This window comes from Scyliorhinus torazame, chromosome 14 (assembly GCF_047496885.1).
Source record: "Scyliorhinus torazame isolate Kashiwa2021f chromosome 14, sScyTor2.1, whole genome shotgun sequence".
Lineage (NCBI taxonomy): Eukaryota > Metazoa > Chordata > Chondrichthyes > Carcharhiniformes > Scyliorhinidae > Scyliorhinus > Scyliorhinus torazame.
The window spans coordinates 210,956,397-210,983,316 of NC_092720.1; the positions used below are offsets into that span (position 1 = coordinate 210,956,397).

The 26,920-nt window shown below is 51.9% G+C and overlaps 1 protein-coding gene across 1 annotated transcript; it reads right to left on the bottom strand.

The window, feature by feature from the left end:
- Positions 1-78: 78 nt before the first annotated feature.
- LOC140390452 (zinc-binding protein A33-like) lies at positions 79-26,920 on the bottom strand. The gene is made up of 6 exons (XM_072475601.1): positions 25,963-26,920; positions 25,779-25,874; positions 25,452-25,685; positions 18,359-18,381; positions 16,865-16,980; positions 79-2,410 (listed from the first exon to the last, which is right to left on the bottom strand). The coding sequence occupies exons 1-6, from the start codon at positions 26,371-26,373 to the stop codon at positions 1,854-1,856; spliced, it is 1,437 nt and encodes a 478-aa protein (XP_072331702.1). The 5' UTR covers positions 26,374-26,920; the 3' UTR covers positions 79-1,853.

A 26,920-nucleotide genomic window follows, 5' to 3' on the forward strand; every position in this document is an offset into this window, starting at 1 on the left:
TGATTTTACAAATGTAACCATGTACCCTCCAATGTAAATTACAATTCTATATAATAACCACAATATGAACAGGTTCCATTTACAGAGAACATTAATAATGTTTTAATAAAACAGGTAATTACATACCAGTGATTTCAGGATTATTTCACTGATGTGGACAGTGATGAGACAGAGCAGACAAACCAGAGATAAATGATAACTGTGACTCCACCAACATTCTAGTACAGCAACTGAACTGCTTTTCACCTGGTTAAACATTGTCTGTTAATGTCATACAAACCCCATCAGTTCACACATCATGTTCAATACAGACAGACTGACAAATCAGTGTTCACAGCAGTGTCACATCATTTACATCTTTCAACTGTCTCAAGGCAGCTTCCTGTTTTAATGTAAAATAAAAACTCCCAGAAACACGATTTTCCGTTATTCCAATTTTATTACAGATTACCCACTGGAACAAAGACATTCTGGACAATATTTACAGACCTGTACAACCCCAGTCCAGTTTGTCAGTGTTATTTAATCACACAAGGAAGTTACATTATTGAAAGTCGGTGAGAGTTTGAAGTGAGTCAAACTGACAGATTTATCACAATGTCAAGACAGAAACTAACTGGAGATTAATATAAACAGAGAATGATGGAAATACTCAGCAGGCCGGGCAGCTCGATCACGGCACTTACTCACTGCCTGAGCCCAAGCTGAAGACAGCGAGTATCACAGGAGCAGCTGGTCTCCCACCTCCCCTCCCCTCCCACTGAAAGTCAATGTGAGACTCACCGCTGAAAACCATGACAGTGAAATGTCCATCACCGTGAAGAAGGGAGAGGATTCGGGAGGTTTGGGTGGGAATATTGACAGCTGCTCAATGCACAACTAACACTAACTCCTGGGAATTTAGACAAACCGGATAAATTGAGATTTTTTTCCTCTTAATTTCCTCTTCCTCTTGTGTTTCTCTCTCTCTCGCTCTCTGGAGAAATTATTTTTAAACCCCCTGGAAAGCTGCCCGACCCCAGTTTGAGAATCACTGAACTGATTCATCTCAAACACAGGCCACCTTCCGCCTGTGGAGCAACATTACAGGTCGGAAGGTGACCGGCTTCCTGCAGTTCGCAGCTCATTCTACCCAGTAAGTTCCTCTCTACAATTGAGCTTCTATTTGTTTCTTCTCTCTCCCTCCTCCTTCCTCCAGCCCTACAGAGGTCCTTGCTGATCTTTCAGTTCCCAGTTCCCACACAGGGTTTATACCCGGAATGTTAACCTGGTTTCTCTCCCCACACCTTTAAACACTCCAGGCTGTCGAATGTTTTGTTCATTTCCAACCCCTGGTTTGTGAGTGTTTCTGATTCTCCTGCCTGTTCCCTATTGGTTTTGCTTCTATGTACTTGTGAATTTTCCTTTGTACTTCCCTGGGTATTATTTAATTTTCCTGCTCTTGGATTTTCTCCTTTGTCATTTCCTTGCCATTGGTGATCAATCTCACCCTAGTTCCTCTTCCCTGCCCCTCTGAACGTTCAATTTCCCACCCGGAGTCTCGGAGACCCTGAGTTTATTTCTGTCTGTGTTTTAATTCTCCATCGTCTCTGCGCTTTGATTATTCTCCATTATCTTGGGGATTTTCATCTATTTTCCAGGAATCTCTGGAAAAGTTGCCGCGGGTTTGTTGCTCCTCACCGAGTAAGGAAACAAAAAACAAAATCTCCAAAACATTATTGTCACTCAGCTGGAATCACCCTGAGCTCAGGAACCATTGGAACCATCCGCACCCCCTGTGACTGAGACCCACACCCAGCAGCTGACAGCTGGCAGGAGGCAGGGGGATGGTGTGAAATTATGGGATGGATCTGTTAGTGACCTTTAATCCCGCAGATTGTCAGCGGGGCCGAGTCTTTCCCGTCACTAATCCATCCCGGACAGAAGATGGGAAAGATTCTCTCAGTGAAAGTGAGGGTGAAAGTGTGGAGATGGGACATGTTGTCCGCATTGTAAAATGACACCTGTCCCCCCTCATAGTCCAGGAAAACCCCGATCTTCCCGGGATTCACACTCGGGGTGAGGGGGGTCGGTGAGGGGGAGGTGGCGGCAAAATAACCAAATTCGGGCTCCAGCCACAAAACCCAGAATCCAGACTCAGGGATCAGGGAGATTCCCCCTTTCCTGGTCACAGACTCTCGGGCCACTCCCAGCATCCAGCAAATCTTCTCCCCCACCCCCACCCCCACCTCCCAGTAATGTCTCCCTGATGTGAATCCCTCTGATCCCAGGACACAGAGCCAGGAATGAAACCTCTCCGGGGTGTCAGGCAGCGGCTGCTGTTTGTCTCCGGGTCTCACACTGGTCCGGTCCTCAGACAGGATGAGCCAGGGATTCGCTGTGTTCGGATCCAGAGTCAGAGAGGCTGGAGCTGGGGGAAAGTTAAAATAACACAGTCAGTGATTTAGAGAGGGAGGGGGAGGGAAGAGAGAGGGAGGGGGGGGGGGGGGGGGGAAGAGAGAGGGAGGGGTAGAGAGGGGTAAATGGGGTAGGTGAGGGAGAGGATAGTGAGGGAGGGGGAGGGGGAGAGAAATCAGAGCAGCAGAGCCAGGGAGTGGGTGAAGGGAGAGAGCAGGAAAGGAGAGAGGGAGTGTGAGAATGGAGTGAAAGTGAGGCAGAAGTGGGTGACGGAAAGCTGGAGGGTTTGAGAGTGTGGGAGCCGGATTACGGAGAGATTGGGAGAGGGTTGGGAAATAGAGGGTGTGGCAGGGAGAACAGGAAGTGACAGGGAGTGTAGGAGTGTGTGAGAGACCGAGGTGGAGGAGTAGAGACAGCAGGTTAGCAGGGAGAGTGTGAGGGTGAGAGAGAGTGCCGAGGAATGAGTGCAAAAGTTGGAGAGTGAAAAAGAGAGGGGGTGTTCGCAACAATAGGAAGGTGGGAGGGAAATGGGAGAGTAAGAGAGAGAGTGGGGGAGAGAATGTACAAGATGGGATGAGAAAGAAAGTGAAGGGATGGGGGGATTGCGAGGGGGGAGGGAGAGAGTGGGAGGAGGGGAGGGTGGATGGAGAGGTATAGCGGAATGATGAAGGAAGAGGGAAGGAGAGAAATGGAAGCGAGAGTGTGGTTAGGTGGAAGAGAGAATGGAAGGGCTGAGAGAGAGGGTGGGAGGGGGAAAGGAGATAGAGAGTGGGAGGGAAAGATGTTAGATTGAGCAGAGGGGAGAGTGTGAGTGCATGGCAGGGAGAGAGAGATTGTGGGAAGGGCAGAAGTAAGGAGAGTGGATATGAAACAGAGAGAGAGAGTGTGGGAGTAATAGGCTGTGAAGAACAGGGGAGAGGGAAAGTGCAGATGGAGGGAAGGAAGGGGGAGAAGAGGGAGTGACACGAGCCAGTCAGAGTGTGAGGGACAGGAGTGGACACAGTGAGATAGCAGGGCAGTGGGGAGAGAGAAAATGTGAGAGAAGGAGGAGAGATTGTGAGAAGGAGAGTTGGAGGGGAAAGACAAGTTTGTGGAGAGAGGGAGAGGGAAGGAGAGAAAGAGCTGGAGAGAGAGCGGGTGGGAAGTAATGTTTCCGCTAAGCAGCGTTTCGATGTCACTGCACAGGTTGTACACAATCCGAGCGTGTAAGATACCAGACAAAAATTACATGACAAGAATACAAGAATTAGGAGCAGGAGGAGGCCATTCGGCCCCTCGAGCCTGCCCCACCATTCAGTAAGATCATGGCTGATCTGATTGAATATATTTCCTGACCCAGTCACCACTGCTCACTGGGGAAGAGAATCCCAAACACTAACAACCCTCTGACAGCAAACAAATTCTCCTCATCTCAGTCTCAAATGTCAGATCCCTCATTTTAAACTGTCCCTTCATGCTCGACTCCTCCACAAGGGAAACATCCTCTCAGCATCCACCCTCTCAAGTCACCTCAGCGTTCTATATGTTTCAATAAGATCACCTCTCATTCTCCTAAACCCCAATGGGTATCGGCCCAACCTGCTCAACCTTTCATCATAAGATAACCCCTTCATCCCAGGAATTAGGCGACTGAACCTTCTCTGAACTGCTTCTAATGTAATTATATAATTTAATAAATGAGACCAAAATGGTACAGAATACTCCAGATGTGACCGCATTAAGGCCATGGATTGCTGCAACAACAATTATATATTTTTATATTTTATTACAATGAACAATGAGCGGGATTCTACAACCCCGGCCGGGTCGGGGAATCGCCGGGGGGCCGCACAAATCGCGCTATGCCGCCCCGACGCCGGGGGAGGGGGCCTCCGTTGTGGCCTGGCCCACGCGATCGGGGCCCACCGATCGGCGGGCCGGCCTCTCGGGCTCTTTCCTTCCGCGCCGGCCCCTGTTGCCATTTGGCGTTGGGGCCGGCACGGAGAAGGGAGCCACTGCGCATGCGCGGACCCAGTTGACGCCAGGGTCAGCTGCTGGAGCAGTGTGGACCGCTCCAGTGCCATGCTGGCCCCCTGTACCCCGGAGAATCAGGCACCAAAAGGCCTGTTGACGCCAGAGTAAAACACTCTCGTTTTACGCCGGCGTCAACACTTAGTCACGCGATGGGAGAATCCCGCCCAACATCTCATTTACTTTCCTGATCACTTGCTGTATCTGTGGACTAACGTTTTGTAAATCTTGCACCAGGACAGCCAGATCCATTTGCAGTTCTGCAGTTTCTCTTGACCCGATACCAGAGCAGATCCCAAATTCATAACAGTCCTGAACAATAACCCCCAAATTTGGGGTTTTTTTTGGTTAAGGACCATTAAATCTTTTATTAGTTGACCTAGTAAGAGAATAAATGTCATAAGGTTCCAGGATTTGAAACCACCAGAAGAAATTTCCCATCATGGGTCATCAAAGCAAATAGTTGGGGGCAGCATGTGGTGCAGTGGTTAGCACTGAGACTGCGGCGCTGAGGACCCGGGTTTGAATCCTGGCCCTGGGCCACTGTCTGTGTGGAATTTGCACATTCGCCCCATGTCTGCGTGGGTTTCACCCCACAACCCAAAGATGTGCAGGTTAGGTGGATTGGCCACACTAAATTGCCCCTTAATTGGAAGAAAATAATTGGGTACTCTAAAAAATTTTTAAAAATCAAAGCAAACAGTTAATACTCGCTATCTTATTCTTTAATATTTAAAAAATAGGTAAACCTGATTAACAAGAAATCTTTGCTGTAACTGGGCGGGATTCTCCGAGACTGAGGGCTGGATTCTACAATTTTTAGGCCATGTCCGGAGGAAGCATCTTACGACCAAAATGCCTGAGCCGCCCCCGCACTGATGCCCCACCCAGTGGGGGGTCAGCAGCCGCGCCACGTAAAGCCCCCGGCTTTACCTGTAGATACGGATATACAGATGGAGAATTGCCGGGTCCGGCGACGCGTATACGCGCCGTACAACATGGCGCCGGCCACGTGCAGACCCGGCCAAATAGCGTCCCCTTTAACCCTCTCGCCGCCCCCGGACCAGTTTACCCAGTCCCCGCCTAAGCCCCACAGGCCAGCGGAACGGCTCCCCGTCCCCCGACTGTGGAAGCGCTGGACACAGTCCGCAGCTGCCCTGCGAGGTCCCCGAAAACTGTGAGCAAACGCGGCCCACGCCATCAGGAAGTGGCCAATTGGGGGCAGAGCATCGGGGGAGGGCCTCAGGTGACGTCCTGTTACCATGGTTACAACCTGCCTCGGTGCTCCGTCTGATGGGTGTGAGGGGTGGGCTGGTCTGGGCTGGCCGGGGGGAGGGGGTGGGGGAGGGGGGAATGGGTGAATGTTGGGGAGGATCTGGGGAATGGTGTGGACCCTGTGGGTGGCCCGTGATCCCCACCCTCCTCACCTCACCCCGACCGCCCCGACCACCGCCACGCCAGGGGTTCGATGGGACCGCGAGTTGGAATGACCAGCCCGCATGCAGGGATCACCCAGGTGGACGGTGGAAAGTGCCACCGTGGGCAGGAGTCAGACATTGTCATACGATGCAGAGCAGCAGAGATCATCACTGAGCGGGTTGTCATCATCCTCCATCCCAGGGTCCCCACCCCACAGTGCGGCAGGTACGTATCACGGAGGGGGTTGCAGGTGGCGGGGGGGGGGGGGGGGGTGGTGGCTGGGATGGGAAGTGAGGGGGGTGCGGTTGGGATGCAGTGTCCGTGCCCCTGGCCAGTCCCCCCCACCCCCCACCCCCCCACCCCCCCCCCCCCCCCCCCCTGCCTCCCAGTCGGTGAACCTGGAGGCGATCTGACCATCCAGTGCACGTAGGCCCAGGATCCCGCGCCTGCCGGGCATCCTGGTGGGCTCGGTCCACATCGAAGTGGATGTATTGACCCGCCTGGGCATATTGGACCTCCGTGACGGTATTGATGCACCTGTGCACCGAGGTCTGTGAAATCCAGGTCCCCACTCGGAGCCAGGAAGGACCCTGTGGCATAAACATTCAAGGCAACCGTCACCTTGGGAGTGGGTGTCCTCCCCCATACCCCCGCGGTGCCAGGTGTGCCATCATCGGGAGTCTTCGACAGCATGCCCGGTCCGGCAGCTCCTCGAATGACAGGTGGTGCCGGTACACACGAGGCCTCATGTGGCGCCTCCTTGGCACCTCCCCCTCCTCGGCCTGTTGGACAGCCAGCTCTCCAACCTGGGCGGCTGCCCTCTGCCCCTCTGCTGCTCGCACCGCTGCTGCCTGCTCCGCTGCTGCAGCATCCTCCTCCTCCTCGAGGAGCTCCCGCTCGTACAGCCGCAGGGCATCCCCCAGGGCTGCGGCGACCAGCAGGAAGGCCACCATTGTTGGTTGAATTCCAATATCCATTGTCTGCAGGGGTGAAAGGTCGACACGTTAGCATGTTGCGCACCCCCCCCCCCCCCCCCCCCGTGCCCAACCAGGTCCACAGGGCTACACGGTGGCCCCGGTTGACACTGCGGGATCCACCCCCGCATCTCCCCCCCATCCCCTCACCCCTGGCCCTGTCGGTCCCACAGTCCCAGCTCCTCAGCTGAGCTGCTGCCAACAACTGCTGCTCCCAGCTCCTTAAACTAAAAACGGACATCGCGCGACAATCACCAGGCAGGAATGTTCCCTTCCAGTCGGGGAACATTTCAGCAGTCAAGGGCATTCATCCTCTGATCTCCGGGTAAGCGTTCTCCAAGGCGGTCTTCAGGACGCGCGACAACGCAGAATCGCCGAGCAGAAGCTTAGAGCCAAGTTCCGCACACATGAGTGCGGCCTCAACCGGGACCTGGGATTCATGTCGCATTACATTCATCCCCCACCATCTGGCCTGCAAAATCCTACCAACTGTCCTGGCTTGACACAATTCACACCTCTTTAACCTGGGGTTACCCCATCTCTGGATCTGTAAAGATTTAATCACCTGCTAATGCTCGCATTCCAAGCTTTGTCTGGCATCTTTGAATCTGTCCATATATATGTTTCTGGAACATACCTCTTCATTCCTCTTTATAAAGCATTAGTTAGGCCCCATTTAGAATACTGTGAGCAATTTTGAGCCCCACACCTCAGGAAGGACATACTGGCACTGGAGCGGGTCCAGCGGAGATTCACACGGATGATCCCAGGAATGGTGGGCCTAACATACGATGAACGTCTGAGGATCCTGGGATTATATTCATTGGAGTTTAGGAGGTTGAGGAGAGATCTAATAGAAACTTACAAGATAATGAATGGCTTAGATAGGGTGGATGTAGGGAAGTTGTTTTCATTAGCAGGGGAGACTAGGACCCGGGGGCACAGCCTTAGAATAAAAGGGAGTCGCTTTAGAACAGAGATGAGGAGAAATTTCTTCAGCCAGAGAGTGGTGGGTCTGTGGAATTCATTGCCACAGAGGGCGGTGGAGGCCGGGACGTTGAGTGTCTTTAAGACAGAAGTTGACAAATTCTTGATTTCTCGAGGAATTAAGGGCTATGGAGAGAGAACGGGTAAATGGAGTTGAAATCAGCCATGATTGAATGGTGGAGTGGACTCGATGGGCCGAATGGCCTTACTTCCGCTCCTATGTCTTATGGTCTTATTCACCTGAGGAAGGAGCAGCGCTCCGAAAGCTACTGACATTGAAACAAACCTGTTGGACTTTAACCTGGTGTTGTAAAACTTCTTACTGTGCTCACCCCAGTCCAACGCCGGCATCTCCACATCATAAAAACAACTGAACACAAACTGTTGTTCACTGACCCTTGAGCTGACCTCTGACCTGTGACCTCACATCAGGGTTCAGCCTCCTGCCCTGAGACAGGATCTGAATGTGTCAACCCTCGGGACATTCTGAACCTGAAACGTTACAATCTCCAGTCAACTCAAAGGTCACTCCCACAGGTGTTCCACACTTAAAACCAACACAAGACAATCTCCAGAATATATATATTTCCTCACCCTCTCCATGTAATTAATATATTCTCTTTATATTCTTCCTGCCTTTTCCCACTTATACTCCATCTACTAACTGAACTATCAACACACGGCACGGTGGCACAGTGGTTAGCACTGCTGCCTCACAGCTCCAGGGTCCCAGGTTCAATTCCGGCCTTGGGCGACTGTCTGTGTGGAGTTTGCACTTTCTCCCTGTGTGTGGGTTTCCTCCGGGTGCTCCGGTTTCCTCCCACAGTCCAAAGATGTGCAGGTGAGGTGGATTGGCCGTGCTAAATTGCCCCTTAGTGTCCAAAAGATTAGGTTGGGTTACTGGGTTACAGCGATAGGGTGGAAGCCTGGGCTTAAGTAGGGTGCTCTTTCCAAGGGCCAGTACAGACTCGATGGGCCAATGGCCTCTTCTGCACTGTAAATTCTGTGATGAACATCACTTTGGAGTCGGGGAGAGTGTGAATGGACTGAGGGAGGATCGCGTGAGCTAGAGGGGACAGGGCATATGCTGGAGGGGAGGGAGAGACGGTTAGGGAAGCTGGAAGTGAAGGAAGGGAGATTGTGGGGAACAGTGTGTGGGAGTAGGAGAAAGTGTGGGATTGAGGGGTGTGGAACAGCAGAATGGGGAGAGTGATGGGATGGGGGATGAGGGAAGTGGGAGAGAGGATGTACAGGGAGCAGAGCATGTGTGAGATGGCGAGGAGAGAGCTGTGGGTCGTGGGCAGAAGGGGTGTAGATGGAGGGGAGAGAGGGCAGAGGAATGGGAGGTGAGAGAGAAAACTGCAGCGAAAGGGGGGTGGCTGGCAGCAACTTCTGGATGAGTGGGAGGGCAGAGAATTAGGGAGCAGAAGGGGAGAGGAATAGAGGAATGGAGAGGGGAAGGGTCTAAATAGGCTGGGGGTGGGGAGAAAGCAGGGGAGGGAGACAGTGATGGTGCGTTACTTTCTTAACTTCTGCAGTCTATGTGGTGTAGGTACACCCATAGTGCTGTTAGGGAGAGAATTCCAGGATCTTGACCCAGTGACAATGAAGGAATGGGAATATATTTCCAAGTCAGCATAGTGTGTGGCTGAGAGGGGAACTTCCAGGTGGTGGTGTGTCCAGACATCTGCTGCTCTTGTCCTCCGAGATGGTAGCGGTTGTGGGTTTGGAAAGAAGCCTTGGCGAGTTTCTGAAGAGCATCTTGTAGACAGTACACACGGCTAACATTGTTCGTCCTTGTTAGAGGGATTGCATGTTTGTGGAAGGGGGAGCGATCAAACGGGCGACTTTGTCCTGGATGGTGTTCAACTTCTTCAGCGTTGTTGGAGCTGCAGATAAGCTGACAAGACACTGGCAGTGGGGGGGTCAAGAGAGGTAATGGAGAGATCGAACTGGGTGTCATCTGAAAACTGTCCCTCTTTCTGTGGGTGAAGTTACTAAGTGGCAGCAAGTAGATCAGGAAAAGGAGACAATCAAGGATAAAATGCTTGAGAGTCTCCGAGGGAGCACTATGGGGGTGAGAAGTGAAACTATTGCTGGAGATACTCTGGCTGTGATAGAATCGGCAAGTGTGGAACCAAATAAAGACAGTGCCACAGAGTCGGGCAATAGAGGAGATAGTTTGGAGGAGAATGGTGGTGTTGACCATGTCAATGTTTGCAGAGAGGTTCAGAGGGATGAGGAGGGATAATGTATTATACTCGTTATGTGTGTCATTTATTAGGACCATTCTGCGCTGTGTTCGGGATGAAAATCTGGTTGCTGTGGTTCAAATATCCATGTGCAGGAAAATTGGACATTTATTTCAGAAGTGCTCATATCTGGAAGACTTTGTAGAAGAATGTAAGGTCAGAGAACAATTATAAATACAGAGGGATCGAGTTTGGGGATTTTAACATGGGTCTTAAAACTCTGAACAGGAATTTAACAGGAGGTGACAGCACAGGAACAAGATCGGAGAGAGAACACAGCCCTGTCTGACTCCGGATTTAACTGGAAAACTTTTCAGTTTCAACACATTGATTGAAATTGCGGTATTTCCGTTTGGAGAGAGCAGTTGGATCCATTTGCAGATTTACTCCTCAAACTTCATTTTGGAGAACATATTGACCATGTGGGTGTGTGATATTCTGTTACAGGTCTTCTCCTGGTCCAAGCTGATGAGGCAGGTGTCTACATTCTGTCCCAGATATAGGTGATTATATCCCTGTAGAAGCCAGGTATTTCTAATACACCGAATATAGGTAAAAGATAGCTGTTTAAGCGTAAATATTAAGCCCCAGTTTTAAATTAAGGATTAAAAAACACATATTCTGCAAATTCATTTACATAGTTTTAAAATAACACAGAAGTCTGATAAGATAAAATACTTTTCATTACATTTCTCCAAGGACAAGGGCTGAATCCAGCCCAGTAACTTAAAGGCTCTATTGTTCTCATTTAAGACCATTAGTGATAACCGCCTGAACCACATTCCATAACTTATACAGGCTGAAACATTCTAGACTATTGCTGGTTTGTTTTTAATAAATGGAGTTAGAACATCAAATCAAATATATTTGATTCCAACATTCTCAAAACATGACAATTTCATAGAAACAGCATAATTCACTTTACTAGATTAAAACAGACAGTTTGGTTTACATTTTTCAAGTCATTGTCCAGCATGGCATGACGAGATAACATGAAGTCTCCATTGTTACAATAGCCAAGCCAGCATAAAACCAGTTTTTGCTGGCTTTGATAAAGCACAATATCGCATTCTTTAACATACACAAGTATGCAGATACACAACAATTAGAAGTAATGTTACATTTTGAAGATGGACGGCTTGCCGTCAAATCAGATGTGTTTGAGTCTAACCCAAATCAATTAGGATTATATTGGGGTGTGATCAGATGACTTAAGACAGATATGAAACAGTATAACTGAGGAGTTTCATTCCGCCATTTTTTGTTAGTTTTAGGTTAGTTTTTTGGGGAGGTAGCTTCAGTTAGTTTTTGACTTTGACTTTTAAAGTTTTGCCTAAGCTAGAAGATATTTCTGTGATTCTTTGAAAGCTTCAAATTGTCTACGAATTGCCTTTTAAATGACTTTCAAATTGTAATCAATAGAAGACAAATAAAACAATTCTTATTTGCACCTGAGAAGTTTTAACTTAAATTTCTACTGAGTTCCAGTAATCGCAAGTGCAGCTGGTAACCTGAATGCTTTCAAAATCCCTCAACTGGCACAATCGAATCCTACAATCCCTGAGGAGCACACGGCTATCAGAGAGCTTCCTTCCGGATACAGCAGAGGTCTGATCAAAGTAGATCACCAACTCTAGAGCAGACTTGACTCGATTGATGACCTTGGACAGAATTCTGTTGTCCATGTTAAGCAGTGAAATGTCACCAATTTCTAAATCCTCTCTGTCCCCTTCCACTTGTAGGTGAAGGTGAGGAAGCCTTTCCTCATGGATTCTAAAATCTTATCAGTCAGAATCAAACTCTCACCCACTGGCCTGATCCAGTCTCACAGAGTCAAACACAAATGACCTGATGAACTGTCACTTCCTCTCAAGGAGCTGGCAGTTTGTGTCAACTCGACCAAAATTAGTGTATTTTCTCGGTCATCTAAGATTTCTGTGACAGAGGACAGTCAGTCAGGGGGTGGAGGAGCTCTGTGGGCTTCATGTCACACAATCTGGCACAAAATGATTTGCTGATCCTCAGTATGTCAGACTGCGATGATGTCACTGAACCAACTTCTTCCTTCAGGCTGATGATCACAGATCTCTCGATCTCTCTCTCTCTCACTGTCTCTCTCTCTCTGTCTCTCTCTCTGGCTCTCTCTCACTGTCTCTCTCTCACTGTCTCTCTCTCACTGTCTCTCTCTCTGGCTCTCTCTCACTGTCTCTCTCTATCTGTCTCTATCTCTCTCTCTCCCTGTCTCTCTCTCTCTGTCCCCGTCTCTCTCTCTCTGCAACCTGTGGAAGATGAAACGTGAGCGGAGTCTGGAATGAATGATAATCTTGGAGCCTCTGCAGCGAAGAGTGAGTCATGAAGAACAAAGAACAAACAACAGTACAGCAAAGGAACTGGCCCTTCGGCCCTCCAAGCCTGTGCCGACCATGCTGCCCGTCTAAACTAAAATCTTCCACACTTCCGGGGTCCGTATCCCTCTATTCCCATCCTATTCATGTATTTGTCATGATGGCCCTTAAACGTCACTATGTCCCTCCTTCCACCACCTCCTCCGGTTGCGGGTTCCAGGCACCCACTACCCTCTGTGTAAAAGACTTACCTCGTACATCGTCTCTAAACATTGCCCCTTGCACCTTAAACCTATGCCCCCTATGAAACCTGGGAAAAAGTCTCTGACTATTCACTCTGTCTATGCCCCTCATAATTTTGTAGACCTCTATCAATTTGCCTCTTAACCTCCGACGTTCCAGTGAGACAAACCAAGTTTATTCAACCTCTCCTCATAGCTAAAGCCCTCTATACCAGGCAACATCCTGGTAAATCTCTTCTGCACCCTTTCTAAAGCCTCCACATCCTTCTGGTAGTGTGATGACCAGAATTGAACACTATACTCCAAGTGTGGCCTAAGGTTCTATACAGCTGCAACATGACTTGCTAATTCTTATACTCAATGCCCCGGCCAATGAAGGCAAGCATGCTGTATGCCTTCTTGACTACCTTCTCCACCTGTGTTGTCCCTTTCAGTGACCTGTGGACCTGTACACCTAGATCTCTTTCAGTACTCTTGAGGGTTCTACCATTCACTGTATATTCCCAACCTGCATTAGACCTTCCAAAATGCATGACCTCACATTTGTCCGGATTAAACTCCATCTGCCATCTATCCGCCCAAGTCTCCAAACAATCTAAATCCTGCTGTATCCTCTGACAATCCTCTTCGCTATCCGCAATTCCACCAGCCTTTGTGTCGTCTGCAAACTTACGAATCAATGATCCCGATCATCAGCAGCAGGAACAGATTCTATTTGCTTTTCTCGAGTCAGGACATTTCCTTTTGTCTCTCTCACCCTCTGAACACCTCTAAGGATAAACAACATCTCAATTTTCCACTTGACTGCTTCCCCAGGCACCAGGACCTCAAAGAGGAGTTTCAAAGGCACCCACCTTTTTGTAATCCCGTTTGAGTTCCTTGATGTCCTCTGGGGTCACCAATTTCACGTTGCCCGTCGCCCTCTCTCCCCCGCCCCCCCGCACCACCCGCTCCCCACCCCTACAACTCGGTTGTCTGCAATTACGGATGTTCAAGGTGTCTGTCAGGGGCACGCGGGAGACAGGTGGGAATGTGGTGTGGTGAACATGGGAATGATCAGGCCCAATTTTCCACAGATTCAACAAAGTCTGCGCTGTCCAGTGAAGACAAGGTAACCCTGGCTTCCCCTGAGAACAAAGCTGGAGGGAGGGTGGGGATTGCTCCCTTACCATCCACCTTCAAGGTCATTCTGACCTGCCGTTTGCTGGTCCAAATCCAATCCTGCCTCACAGGCAATGACCCAGATTCTTCAGGCTAAAACTCATCCCTTACTATTGACACCCTCCACATAAAGTATTTGGAGTGATTTACATTTCAGAATCTTCCAGATTTACTCAGTAAACGGAGCCGTTAGGAAACCAAAATCACTCTCAGTACTTACTACCCAACTCCCACTAATGTCACCAAACACTCTGCAGTTATGTAGCAGCTGCAGGTATCCAGTGTTCCCACACTGAACACAAGAAGAAGCCTCATTGTCTCCACAAACTGGAGACCTTTGATTCAGATGGGGAGTCAATACACTCTTGATCCTCCACTGGATGGTGATGCCCCACCCAGAGGAACAGTCTGTAGAATGGTTGAATCACTAGTCTGAAAGTGACCTCCGGAAGCTCCATCGGAAATTATGTTCGGAGTTCATTCTCTCTGAGTCCTGCCCAATATTTATAACATCACAACAACGTCATCAAAACAGAAAACTCCATGATTGGCCAATACTGTTTCTGGGACCTTGCTGTTCACAAATTGGTTTTCTAATTTCCTACATTACAACAGTGACTGTTCCTCAACAATATTCCACTGGTTATGAAGCGTTTGGGGTCACAGTGCCGGAATGAGGGCAGTTTTCCAGTTCAATATCTATTTTTCCCTATTTTGCAATGATTTCTCTGTGACCAGGAGGTGGGATTTTTCTTACTGCTGCTCGCCGCTCTTTTCCCTCTCTCACCCCCGCTGTATATACATGTCACCCCACTCCCCTCACCGGAGTCAGAGGAGGATTTCCTGTCTCTTGTCCCCTCCTCAGGAATCACAGAACATCTTCCCACACTGCAACCCCGTGGGAAAGTGGACAGTGATATTGTTCTGAAGATCAGCCCTCAGAATGGACTGGGCCTCTGAGCAAATTCACAGAGTGAGCAGTGGCTTCACTGGTTCACCACCTGCTCCATCAATGGAGTCACTCAAAAAATCAACCTCACTCAATCCAAACTCCCTATTCTAGATTTAAAACTATACCGACTTTGATCTGGACTCTGTGACTGTGTTAAACCTGTGGATTTTTACATTCTCCCTTCTGTTTTGAACCGTGAACATTTCAATAAGATCACCACACTCCCTCCCTTATCCATTGCAGACTCGCAGTTTCTGCAGCCCCTCCTCTTGATGAAGGTAACCTCCTCCACTCCTACTCCACTCCGAGGTCCTCTCCTGCTTCAAGAAGACCACCATCATCCCGGTACCAAAAAAGAACCAGGCAACGTGCCTCAATGACTACCGTTTGGTGGCCCTGACGTCAGTCGCAATGAAGTGCTTCGAGAGGTTGATCATGAAGCGCATCACCTCTATACTCCCAGAACGCCTTGATCCACTGCAATTTGCATACCGTTGCAATCGGTCCACATCAGACGCCACTTCCGTGGCCCTACACCCATCCCTAGAGCATCTCGAAAACAAGGACTCCTACATTAGACTCCTATTTATTGACTACAGCTCCGCCTTCAACACCATAATCCCAGCAAAGATCATATCAAAGTTCCAAAACCTAAGACTTGGCTCCTCCCTCTGCAACTGGATCCTTGATTTTCTGACCAACAGACCACAATCAGTAAGAGTGAACAACAACACCTCCTCCACAATAGTCCTCAATACCGGGGCCCGCAAGGCTGCGTACTTAGCCCCCTACTCTACTCCCTGTACACACATGACTGCGTCGCAAAACTTGGTTCCAACTCCATCTACAAGTTTGCTGATGATACGACCATAGTGGGCCGGATGTCGAATAACGACGAGTCAGAATACAGGAGGGAGATAGAGAACCTAGTGGAGTGGTGTAGCAACAACAATCTCTCCCTCAATGCCAGCAAAACTAAAGAGCTGGTCATTGACTTCAGGAAGCAAAGTACTGCACGCACCCCTGTCAGCATCAACGGTGCCGAGGTGGAGATGGTTCGCAGTTTCAAATTCCTAGGGGTGCACATCTCCAAAAATCCGTCCTGATCAACCAACGTCAACGCTACCACCAAGAAAGCACAACAGCACCTACACTTCCTCAGGAAACTAAGGAAATTTGGCATGTCCACATTAACCCTTACCAACTTTTACAGATGCACCATAGAAAGCATCCTATCTGGCTGCATCACAGCCTGGTATGGCAACTGCTCGGCCCAGGACCGCAAGAAACTTCAGAGAGTCGTGAATACTGCCCAGTCCATCACACGAACCTGCCTCCCATCCATTGACTCCATCTACACCTCCCGCTGCCTGGGGAAAGCGGGCAGTATAATCAAAGATCCCTCCCACCCGGCTTACTCACTCTTCCAACTTCTTCCATCGGGCAGGAGATACAGAAGTCTGAGAACACGCACGAACAGACACAAAAACAGCTTCTTCCCCACTGTCACCAGACTCCTAAATGACCCTCTTATGGACTGACCTCATTAACACTACACCCTGTATGCTCCATCCGATGCCAGTGCTTATGTAGTTACATTGTATATCTTGTGTTGCCCTATTATGTATTTTCTTTTCTTCCCTTTTCTTCCCATGTACTTAATGATCTGTTGAGCTGCTCGCAGAAAAATACTTTTCACTGTTCCTCGGTACACGTGACAATAAACAAATCCAATCCAATCCAGGAGTTCAATTCCACCAACCGGATTCTCTGCCGTTTAACACTTGCTCTCTAATGTCTGAATGTCTTCCCGATAGACAATGATAAAAAATGTTCCCCAGAATGTCAGACAGGACCAGTCCAGTCTCCTCGACAAATTGGGTTTCCCATCCTGAGATTGGTGCTCTATTCCTCTGGTTAGACAGATCCCTTCACTGCTTTGACACACGGTGCTGATGGCTTCAGACACTCACCCAGAGGAACCCACAGAGAGTAAAATATGAGAATGGAGAGGCTCCCGAGGATTAACAACCGGCAAAGTGAATATTTAATCTGGGACCTTGGAGACCCTTTAGTCCCATCACAACTGGATTTAAAATCAGAAAAATGAATAGAAGAGTTTTACCGGGGTTAATGGAGTTTATCATTTCTCTCCACGCTGTGTACTGTAAAGGGCCATTGAACTTCCCGATAGTCAGGGCGGCAGCAGATACTGAGAGTGAGCGAGTCTCATCACTAATCCTGTATGTTAAAAAAATGCAATAAATTTGTCTGTTAGAAGATTTTAGAACATATGTAAATGGTCAGGTTTTCAGCAATTCTGATGAGAGAGAAAATGTAGAAAGTGAAATATTAATCACGTATCTATAACTGAGAAAGGGATAACTTGGAAACTCAAAGGCAGAGAATGGAAACCCCCATGTCCTGAAAAAGGTTCACAGTCTGATAACAGATTAGTAACCGGGATATCACAAATCACAGGAGAAGAGAAACATTTAGCCTGTCCACTTGCTGTTTTACAAACAAAGTTTGTAGAACAAAGACAAAGGCTGAAAACACCTGGAACTTATAAAAAATTAATTTAGAGTATCCAATTCATTTTTCCCAATCAAGTGGCAATTTAGCATGGCCAATCCACCTGCCCGGCACATCTTTGGGTTGTGGGGACGAAACCCACGCAAACACGGGGAGAATGTGCAAACTCCACATGAACAGTGACCCAGAGCCGGGATCGAACCTGGGACCTTGGCGCCGTGAGGCAGCAGTGCTCACCACTGCACCACCATGCTGCCCCTAAAACATCTGGAACTTAATGTTCAACTCTGTAATAACTGATCCCCACAACCTGCCGAGAATCCTGCTCTCCTCTACTGGCATCTTGAATATCTCTGATTTTAGTCACTCCCCCATTGGGAGCTGGACCTTCAGCTGCCGAGGTCCTGAGCTCTGGAATTCCCTCCCTGATCCTCTCACTCTCTCTGTCTCTCTTTCTTCCTCAATCACTCTCTCTAAACTCCACCTCCATCATCCGGATTAATATTTCCTGATGTGTCTCTGGGTCAATTTGTGTTTTTTAACGCTCCTGTGAACCTCCTTTAGACTTTATATTACATTAAAGGTGCTAAATAAATACAAGTCTTTGCTGTTGTGGTTGTTAAGGACATGGAGCCAGTTTGTATTACAGAATAAAAATAGAACCCGTTCCCCTTTAACGTCTGACTTTCTCGGGTTGCTCAGGCTCCATGCAGGGACATGGATGACCCACTCCTTGGATACATGGACCGTGCGGCTCTCTCAGGGTCAGCCGGAAGGTCACAGACACTAACAGCCACCATCAGGCAAGTGATAACCTGCAGCCTGGGAATCAGGTTGTATTATTTACCTGACATCTTGTCATTTATACAATATTGTAGAACAGTTATAGAAAATCTAATACTGTTTAATCACGGTCATAACGTTTGTTATTGTAAAATACTCGCCAGTGAACAATACGCCGAGTTTTCATGGCCCGATGGACGACCATTTAAAGTTGTGACAACAACCAAGAGATAAATCCAGAACAACAATTGACTGAATTATTTTATCAAACTGCAGAGTTTCAGTAAAGAACATGTCCTACCTTCTCTTCCGACAAGCTTCCTCCTGAAAGAAATGAATGAGGAACAGTGAGGATGTCAGTAACAGATTTCAGGAGAAGTTAGACAGGCTGGTGAAATGAGCAGACTCAGAGTAGATGAGATTTCACACGGAGGTGTAAAGTGATGGATTTTGGAAGGAAGATTGTGGAGAGTCAAATAGACTGGAACTGAGCATCAGCCCCGCTCACAGACACAGTGACTCTCACACACCGTACCAGACACACCCACACACTCACAACATGGAACTGAGCATCAGTCCCGCTCACTGACACAGTGACTCTCACACACCGTACCAGACACACCCACACACTCACAACATGGAACTGAGCATCAGTCCCGCTCACTGACACAGTGACTCTCACACACCGTACCTGACACACACACACACTCACAACATAATGGAACTGAGCATCAGTCCCGCTCACAGACACAGTGACTCTCACACACCGTACCAGACACACCCACACACTCACAACATGCTGGAACTGAGCATCAGCCCCGCACACAGACACAGTGACTCTCACACACCGTACCAGACACACCCACACACTCACAACATGCTGGAACTGAGCATCAGCCGCGCACACAGACACAGTGACTCTCACACACCGTACCAGACACACCCACACACTCACAACATGGAACTGGAACTGAGCATCAGCCCCGCTCACAGACACAGTGACTCTCACACACCGTACCAGACACCCACACACTCACAACATGGAACTGAGCATTAGCCCCGCTCACAGACACAGTGGGAGGGACTCTCCGAAAACTGGCGCGATTTCCGGGACCCGGCGCCAAAAACGGCGAGGATCACTCCGGCGTCGGACCCCCCCAATCAACGCAAATTCTCTGGCCCCGAATGGGCTAGCAGCGGCGTGACGCCATTCGCGATGGCGTCACCCGACGTGGATGCCGCATGGCGTGACGGCTCAAAAGACGGGCCCCCCCACCCCGGAAGACCCGACAAGATGGCCGCCCGCCGCGCAGCGCCGAGGTTCCAGGACCGCGACATCGAGGCGCTCCTGGATGAAGTGGAGGAGAAGAGGGAGGCCCTGTACCCCGGACACAGCCGCAGGGTCGCCCCACGCCTCAGCCAGCGTCTGTGGAGGGAGGTGGCAGAGGCCGTCAGCGCTGTGGCTCTGACACCACGGACAGGCACCCAGTGCCACAAGAAGGTGAACGACCTCGTCAGGGCAGCCAGGATGAGTCCCCCCCCCCCCCTCCCTGCCCGATGTGCGGCACACCCCCAGGTGAAACCAACCCTAACCCTAACCTCTGCATTATACGCGCAACCGATGGCGTGCATTCATATACCTGTCTAACACTGTTGCCTTTTACCCCTGCCACCCACCCGCCCCCCACAGGAGAAGCGCGCTCACAACAATAGGGAGCATGAGAGGACTGGAGGAGGGCCCGCTCATGAGAGGCCACTCACCGTACATGAGGAAAGGACCCTGGAACTGGCTGGCGGACCTGAGGACCGGGAGGTTGCCGATGCAGAGGTTGATGGCCCACCAGCATGTGAGCCACCGACAGCCTGTCCCCATATCTCCTCTCCCCCATATCCCCCATATCCTCCCTCCCCCATATCCCCCCTCCCCCATATCCCCTCTCCCCATGTCCTCCCTCCCCCATATCCCCCTCCCCATATCCTCCCTCCCCCATATCCCCCCTCCCCCATATCCTCCCTCCCCCATATCCCCCCTCCCCCATATCCCCCCTCCCCCATATCCCCCCTCCCCCATATCCTCCCTCCCCCATATCCTCCCTCCCCCATATCCCCCCTCCCCCATATCCCCCCTCCCCCACGCCCCCATATCCCCCTCCCCATATCCCCCTCCCCATATCCACCCAACCCCATTTCCCCCATATCCCCCTCCCCCATATCCCCCCTCCCCAATATCACCTGATCACCGCCTGCGTGTCTAACCATGCATGCTTCATTGTGTATCGCAGGAGCAAACGTCGTGGCATCCATCCCCGCAGATGCCGACTGCCCGCAGGCTGCCCCAGGGCGACCACGGGAGACGGAGAGACCCGGAGCAATAGGGAGACGCCGACCCAGTCTTGTGTGGGTGCGGCGATGCAGGCGTGTGCCACCCAGCGACGAGCGGGGCAGCCACAGGCCCCCGTCGCAGCCGAGCCACGAAACCACTACCCAGGACAGCCCTACCCAGGACAGCCCTACCCAGGACAGCCCTACCCAGGACAGCCCTACCCAGGCCACTCCTACCCAGGAGACCCCTACCCAGGAGACCCCTACCCAGGAGACCCCTACCCAGGAGACCCCTACCCAGGACACTCCTACCCAGGAGACCCCTACCCAGGAGACCCCTACCCAGGAGACTCCTACCCAGGAGACTCCTACCCAGGAGACTCCTACCCAGGAGACCCCTACACAGGACAGCCCTACTCACGACACCACTACCCAGGACACCCCTACCCAGGAGACCCCTACCCAGGAGACCCCTACCCAGGAGACCCCTACCCAGGACACTCCTACCCAGGGCACTCCTACCCAGGGCACTCCTACCCAGGGCACTCCTACCCAGGACACTCCTACCCAGGACACTCCTACCCAGGACACTCCTCCCCAGGAGACCCCTACCCAGGAGACCCCTACCCAGGAGACTCCTACCCAGGAAACCCCTACCCCAGAGACCCCTACCCAGGAAACCGAAATACAGGACAGTGACACAGAGTGGATGGGTGGAGACGAACCGCCACCCCAAAGTACCATGGACTCAGAGTCGGACGATGCGCACGACACAACGCCACTGCTGTCTCCAACACCCTCCACCATCGCAGAAGCACTCCCCTCGGTTGGGCACTTTAGTGATGAGGCGCCTGGTACACTCACTGGTGCGCAAAACACAGCTGTCCCGGTACAGCAGGTGGAGGTAGGAGCAGCAGAGGGGCCGGGAGATCGGAGGGCATCCTGGCGCAAGCAAACATCTGCCGCCCAGATGGATCCCGGGTTCCTGGAGTTACCACACTCACCCATAGCCCCGATGCAACCACCGAACCTGGGACGAGCGAAGAAGGTGACGGGCGGCTTGCGGCGGCTGCAGTCGCAGGTGGAGGAGTGCACCCGCGTCCAGGAGCTGGGAGTGGTGCCGGTCATGCGTGCCACCCAGGCCGACACCGCACGAGTGGAGTCCGCGGTGGAGGCAATGGGTGCGACGGTGTCAGACATGGGGAGGAGTATGCGAGGCCTGGGGCTTTCCGTGCAGGCGGCGTCTGTGGCCCAGGACATGGCTGCCCTCTCACAGGAGGCCATGAGCCAGCGGCAGATGGCAGAGGCGCTCAATGCCGTGGCCCTGTCTCAGCAGGCCATGGCCCAGTCTCAGCAGGCCATGGCCCAGTCTCAGCAGGCCATGGCCCAATCCCTGCAGGCCATGACCCAGTCTCAGCAGGCCATGGCCCAGTCTCAGCAGGCAATGGCCCAATCCCTGCAGGCCATGGCCCAGTCTCAGCAGGCCATGGCCCAGTCTCAGCAGGCCATCGCTGAGGGCTTCGGCGCCATTGCCCATGTGCTAGCCGGCGTCGCACAGTCACAGGCAGGGATGGCCAACTCCCTGAGCTCCATGGCTGCAAACCTGCACGATACCAGCACGGGCCTCCAGGACTGGCGGCGCCAAGTGTCGGAGGGGCGTCGGATGGCCTGGGCGCCATTGGGCACCATGTAGAGGCCTGGGGGCCATTGGGCACCCCGAGGGTGGAGGAGTTGCTTGCGCCCGTCCCTGGTCCCCATGTAGGGGAGGTCCAGGAACACTGCAGCACCTCGGACTCCCCCCTTCTGTCCCAGGTGCATCAGGTGGGCAACGGGCAGGACAGGCTGGCAGCTCGCCATCCCAGTCACCCGGGCCGCAGCCTGGCCCATCTAGGCCAGGACGCCCCAGGAAACAGCCGCCAAAGGGATCCAGAGTCAGAGGGCAGGAATCGCAGGAGTCCACCTCCAGTTCTGCTGTACCGTCTGAGAAACCACCTAGGCGTAGTCAAAGGGCAAATAAGGCCAAACAATTAGACACTGAGTAAGTTCGCACGGATGCAGGGCACAGACAAGTTTTAGGGGCTCGGGTACGTGTATGCACTGTTTGTTATTTAAATCACTTTAACACCTACAGTAGCTGGCTTTGTGCTCTGTCCAAAGCGTGCGGGGGTGTCATGTATGTTGAGCGCCAGTGTGTGTGTGAGGGGTGGTCTTACGTCGGCCTCAGGTGAGTCTGCCCCCTTCCCCCTGGGCCGCCCTCACCACCCCCCCGGGTAGAGGACAAGACCGTGCGCTGCAGTGTCACAGCCGCATGCAGGGATGGTCCGGGTGGATGGTGGTACTGTGGCCATGGGTCAGACATCGTCCAACGATGTGGCGCCAGGAGCTCATCGCAGAGCGGGTTATCATCATCCTCCATGGCCTGCAATAGACACGCTTCCACCGGCAACTGTGTGAGCCCGGCCGTTGTGCCGTAGGTGGATCGGCAATGGGGGGGTGGTGTGCATGCGGGTGGGGTGGGTGTGGTTGGGGGGGGTGAGGGTGCTGGGTGGGTGGATGGGTGGGGGGGGTGAAGGTGTTCGGGTGTTGGCATGGTGTGCGGTATGTGGCCATACTCGCCGATTCCCATGCCCCCTAGTCACTGAAGCAGGTGGCTATCAGCCTGTCCCGTGCCCGCTGGCCCAGCCGGTAACGGTGGACAGCCACCCGCCCGTGTCTACCCCGCCTGTCCTGACCATTGCCCCCATCCCACTCATCTGGGGAGGACTGCGCCTCTTCCTGCTGCTCCTCCACTCCGCCCTCCTCTGCCTGCGGAACATCGCCCCTCTGCTGGGCTATGTTGTGCAGGACGCAGCACACCACAATGGTGCGGCCGACCCTATCTGACGGATACTGGAGGGCGCCCCCAGAGAGGTCCAGGCACCTGAAACGCATTTTGAGCAGGCCAAAGCACCTCTCGATCACACCCCTTGTCGCTGCATGGGCATCATTGTAGCGGTTCTCCGCGTCATTCTGTGGCCTCCGTATAGGCATCATCAGCCACGACCGCAACGGGTAACCCCTGTCGCCCAGCAACCAGTCCCTCGTACATGCCGGGGATGTAAGACTTCCTGGGTAGCGGGCGCAGACGTGCAGGATAATCATGCGGTGATCGCAGACCACCTGGATGTTCATGGGATAGGTCCCGTTCCTATTGGTGAACACGGCCCTGTTATCTGCAGGTGGCCGCACGGCGACGTGCATCCCATCGATCACACCCTGGACCATGGGGAACCCGGCAACGGCAGAGAAGCCCATGGCCCGGGCATCTTGGCTGTCCCGGTCCACAGGGAAGCGGATGTACTCCGCAATGGCATATAGGGCGTCTGTCACTGCCCGGATGCACCGGTGCACCGATGTCTGCGAGATGCCGGACAGGTCCCCACCTGGCGTCTGGAATGACCCCGTGGCATAAATGTTCAGGGCCACCGTAACCTTGACGGACACGGGGAGAGGGTGTCCCCCCCCAGTGCCACGTGGTGCCAGGTGTGCCAGCAGGTGGCAGATGTGTGCCACGGTTTCCAGGCTCATCCGGAGTCTCCTCCTGCATTCCCGAGCCGTGAGGCCCTTGTATGACTGCCGAGGCCAGTATACACGGGGCCTCCTCGGGTGCCTCCGTTGTAGTGGCGCCGCAACGTCGTGTACCTCCCCCTCCTCGTGTTCCTCCTCCACTACGTGCTCCCCCTGCTCCTCCTCCTTCTTATCCTGTTGGGCGGGTGTCCCTCGAGCCTGGGCGGCTGCTGCCTGCCCCTCTGCGGCATGCTCCTCTGCGGCAGCCTGCGCCGCCTCTCTGGCACGCTCCTCCTCCTCCTCCTCCCCCAGGGCAACGTGGAGAATAGCGGCTGCCGCCATGGCGGCCAACATCGCTGGCTGATCAGAAAACATGATGGCCTGCAGGGGGGGGGGAAATGACGACATGTCATCATTGCCCGTACCCCCCTCCCCCCAGCCAGGTGGCATGCGCTGCATGGGCACGACTGTTGCAGGATGGCACCTGGCCAGGCGGACAAACTCCCTTGCCCTAGCACCCCCCGGCACTCACTCCCCCGTACCCGGCACTCACCCCCCCGTACCCGGCACCCATCCCCCCGTACCCGGCACTCATCCCCCCCGTACCCGGCACTCACCCCCCCCGTACCCGGCACTCATCCCCCCCGTACCCGGCACTCATACCCCCCGTCCCCCTCGCCGGCACTCAACCCCCCTTCCCTGATACCCCCCCGAAGCCCCCCGCAACCCCCCCCCACCCCCGCCCCACACACACCTCTCCCCCGCACACAGAGACTGCGGCCACGCCATCACCTGTCCTGCGGCCACCCCCCAGGCCGTGACCCACCTCCACGCTGGACGGTGTCAACCATCAGCGCTGGTTGACGCCGTTAAAAAGGTGTTTTGATTTACGCCGACGTAACCACGGGTCGGCTTCGGCCCATCAGGCCGGGAGAATATGGGCAGCCCCGGAGTCTATTGTCTCACGCCCGCCCCAGCCATTCTCCGAGGTGGGCAGCGCGATTGACGCCCCGCCGACATTTCACCCTTCGGAGAATTCGGCGGGCGGCGGGGGCGGGATTTATGCCGCCCCCCAGCGATTCTCCGACCCGACGGGGGGTCGGAGAATCACGCCCAGTGACTCTCACACACCGTACCAGACACACACACAACATGCTGGAACTGAGCATCAGCCCCGCTCACAGACACAGTGACTCTCACACACCGTACCAGACACACCCACACACTCACAACATGGAACTGGAACTGGATTACAATGGGAGTTCCAGGAGAAAATTAAACTTGAGAAACACGGCAATAATCACAAAACGAGTGTGGAAATCAGGGCAACACATTTCGGTCCCTGGGTTCTGCAGACAGTTTGGGAGCCGTTAGTTCAGAGACAACAGCAGAACAGTTCAGGAAGGGAAACAATTTCAGTTTAATTCTGTATTTTTTCAGTAAATTCTACATTTATTTCAGAATTAGCATCAGTTATTTTGTGGCTGTGAAGTTTCACTGAACTGGGCCGCAATATATTCCCTCACCTTCAGAAATATCAGCTCGTCTTTTTGCTCCATCTGTTTCTGCAACTTGGAGAGTTTCTCCTCAATAGAATTTAAATTCTCCTGAATCTCTCGAAGGTTTTTCTCCATTGGTTCTAGAATCCTCTCCTCTTCTCCCCTGAGATCTCTGAGTAAACGCTGCTCTTTCTCAGTGAGAATCTGGTGCATTTTACTGAACTCGGATGTGATGTGGGTCTGCAGACTGCTCGACTGTTCCTACCAAATGAAATGTGAAACATAATTAATGTCCCGCGATAAAGGGAACAAAACTAGCGGAGATCCCAGAAAATCAGCACAGGGAGACCTTACCCTAACTTCAGAAATCTTCCCTTTCTGTTTCTGTTCCGTTTCTAGAACCGCCGATTTCTTCTCTGTGAGAGAATCTAAGGAGGATTTCAGCTGATCCTGGGATTGGGAGAGAAAATAGCAAAATGAAAATGTTATAGCTGGAAATGGGAGAAAATATCAGTTTATAAAATAATTTCTCTTTTACCTTGTAGAATTCAACAGCTTCATCGATGGGCAGGAAGCGGTGCTCTCTGTGTTCCTGCGAATCTTTACAAATCACACAGATCAATTTCTTGTCAGATTGACAAAACAGCTTCAGTTCTTCCTGATGTTTCTCACAGTGAAGTTTACTTTCCTTCTCTTTCGGATTCAGATTTAATTTTCGAGCTTTCTCGGTCAGATTCGCTAAGGCCCGATTTATCCTGAGGTTTCTTTCCGGAAACTCCTCTCTACATTCCGGGCAGGAGTGTACCTCCTTCTTTTCCCAACACTGGGAGATACAGGAGCGGCAGAAGTTGTGTCCACAATCCAGTATTACCGGATCAGTGAAGAAATCAAGACAAATGGGACAAATTGTCTCCTCGGTCAAACTCTGAACCTGCTGTCTGAGAGCCATGTTCACACTCAGCACTTCCTGATCCAAACTGGTTTTAATTTGGATGTTACCGCATTCCTGAACTCATCCAGTTCCGCGATTTCCTGATGAGGTTCACTGGAACACTCCGATAATTATTATTAAAAACTATTTACTGTCCTGGTGACTGTTTCACGGACAGAAATAAAACCGCACTCTGTTGAAGGACAACCCGGTTTAAAACAGGGAGTGCGGATTGAACCCTGGCTGCCAGGTTAAGGTCCATGGGGTGTTGGCAGTGTAGGAGGAAGGAGGTGGAGGGTGGGGACTGATATTACATTGCCCTCTGCCCCAGACTGAACTCGCTGTCGAATACAGAGCCTCTGGTGAAACACAGGCTAAGATCCAGATCCAGAAACTGAATCGTGTTCATGATCGCAGCCACTCAGCCGGAAACACAAAGAGACGGAAAAGTCACGGAGTTATTCTCGATGATCGATACAGAGAAGATCATTCCAGGGATTGGGTCTGTGAGGTTCAAATTTATTTGCAAGGTAGTCTTGCATTCATATAGCGCCTTTCACAACCT

Excerpts from the sequence above, each read along its gene's own strand:
- LOC140390452 (XM_072475601.1), bottom strand. The coding sequence starts at position 26,373 with ATGGCTCTCAGACAGCAGGTTCAGAGTTTGACCGAGGAGACAATTTGT. Across the intron at positions 18,382-25,451 it reads ACGAGCTGATATTTCTGAAG|GAGGAAGCTTGTCGGAAGAG; the intron begins GTGAGGGAATAT and ends CATTTCTTTCAG. Across the intron at positions 2,411-16,864 it reads GATAAACTCCATTAACCCCG|CTCCAGCCTCTCTGACTCTG; the intron begins GTAAAACTCTTC and ends ACTTTCCCCCAG.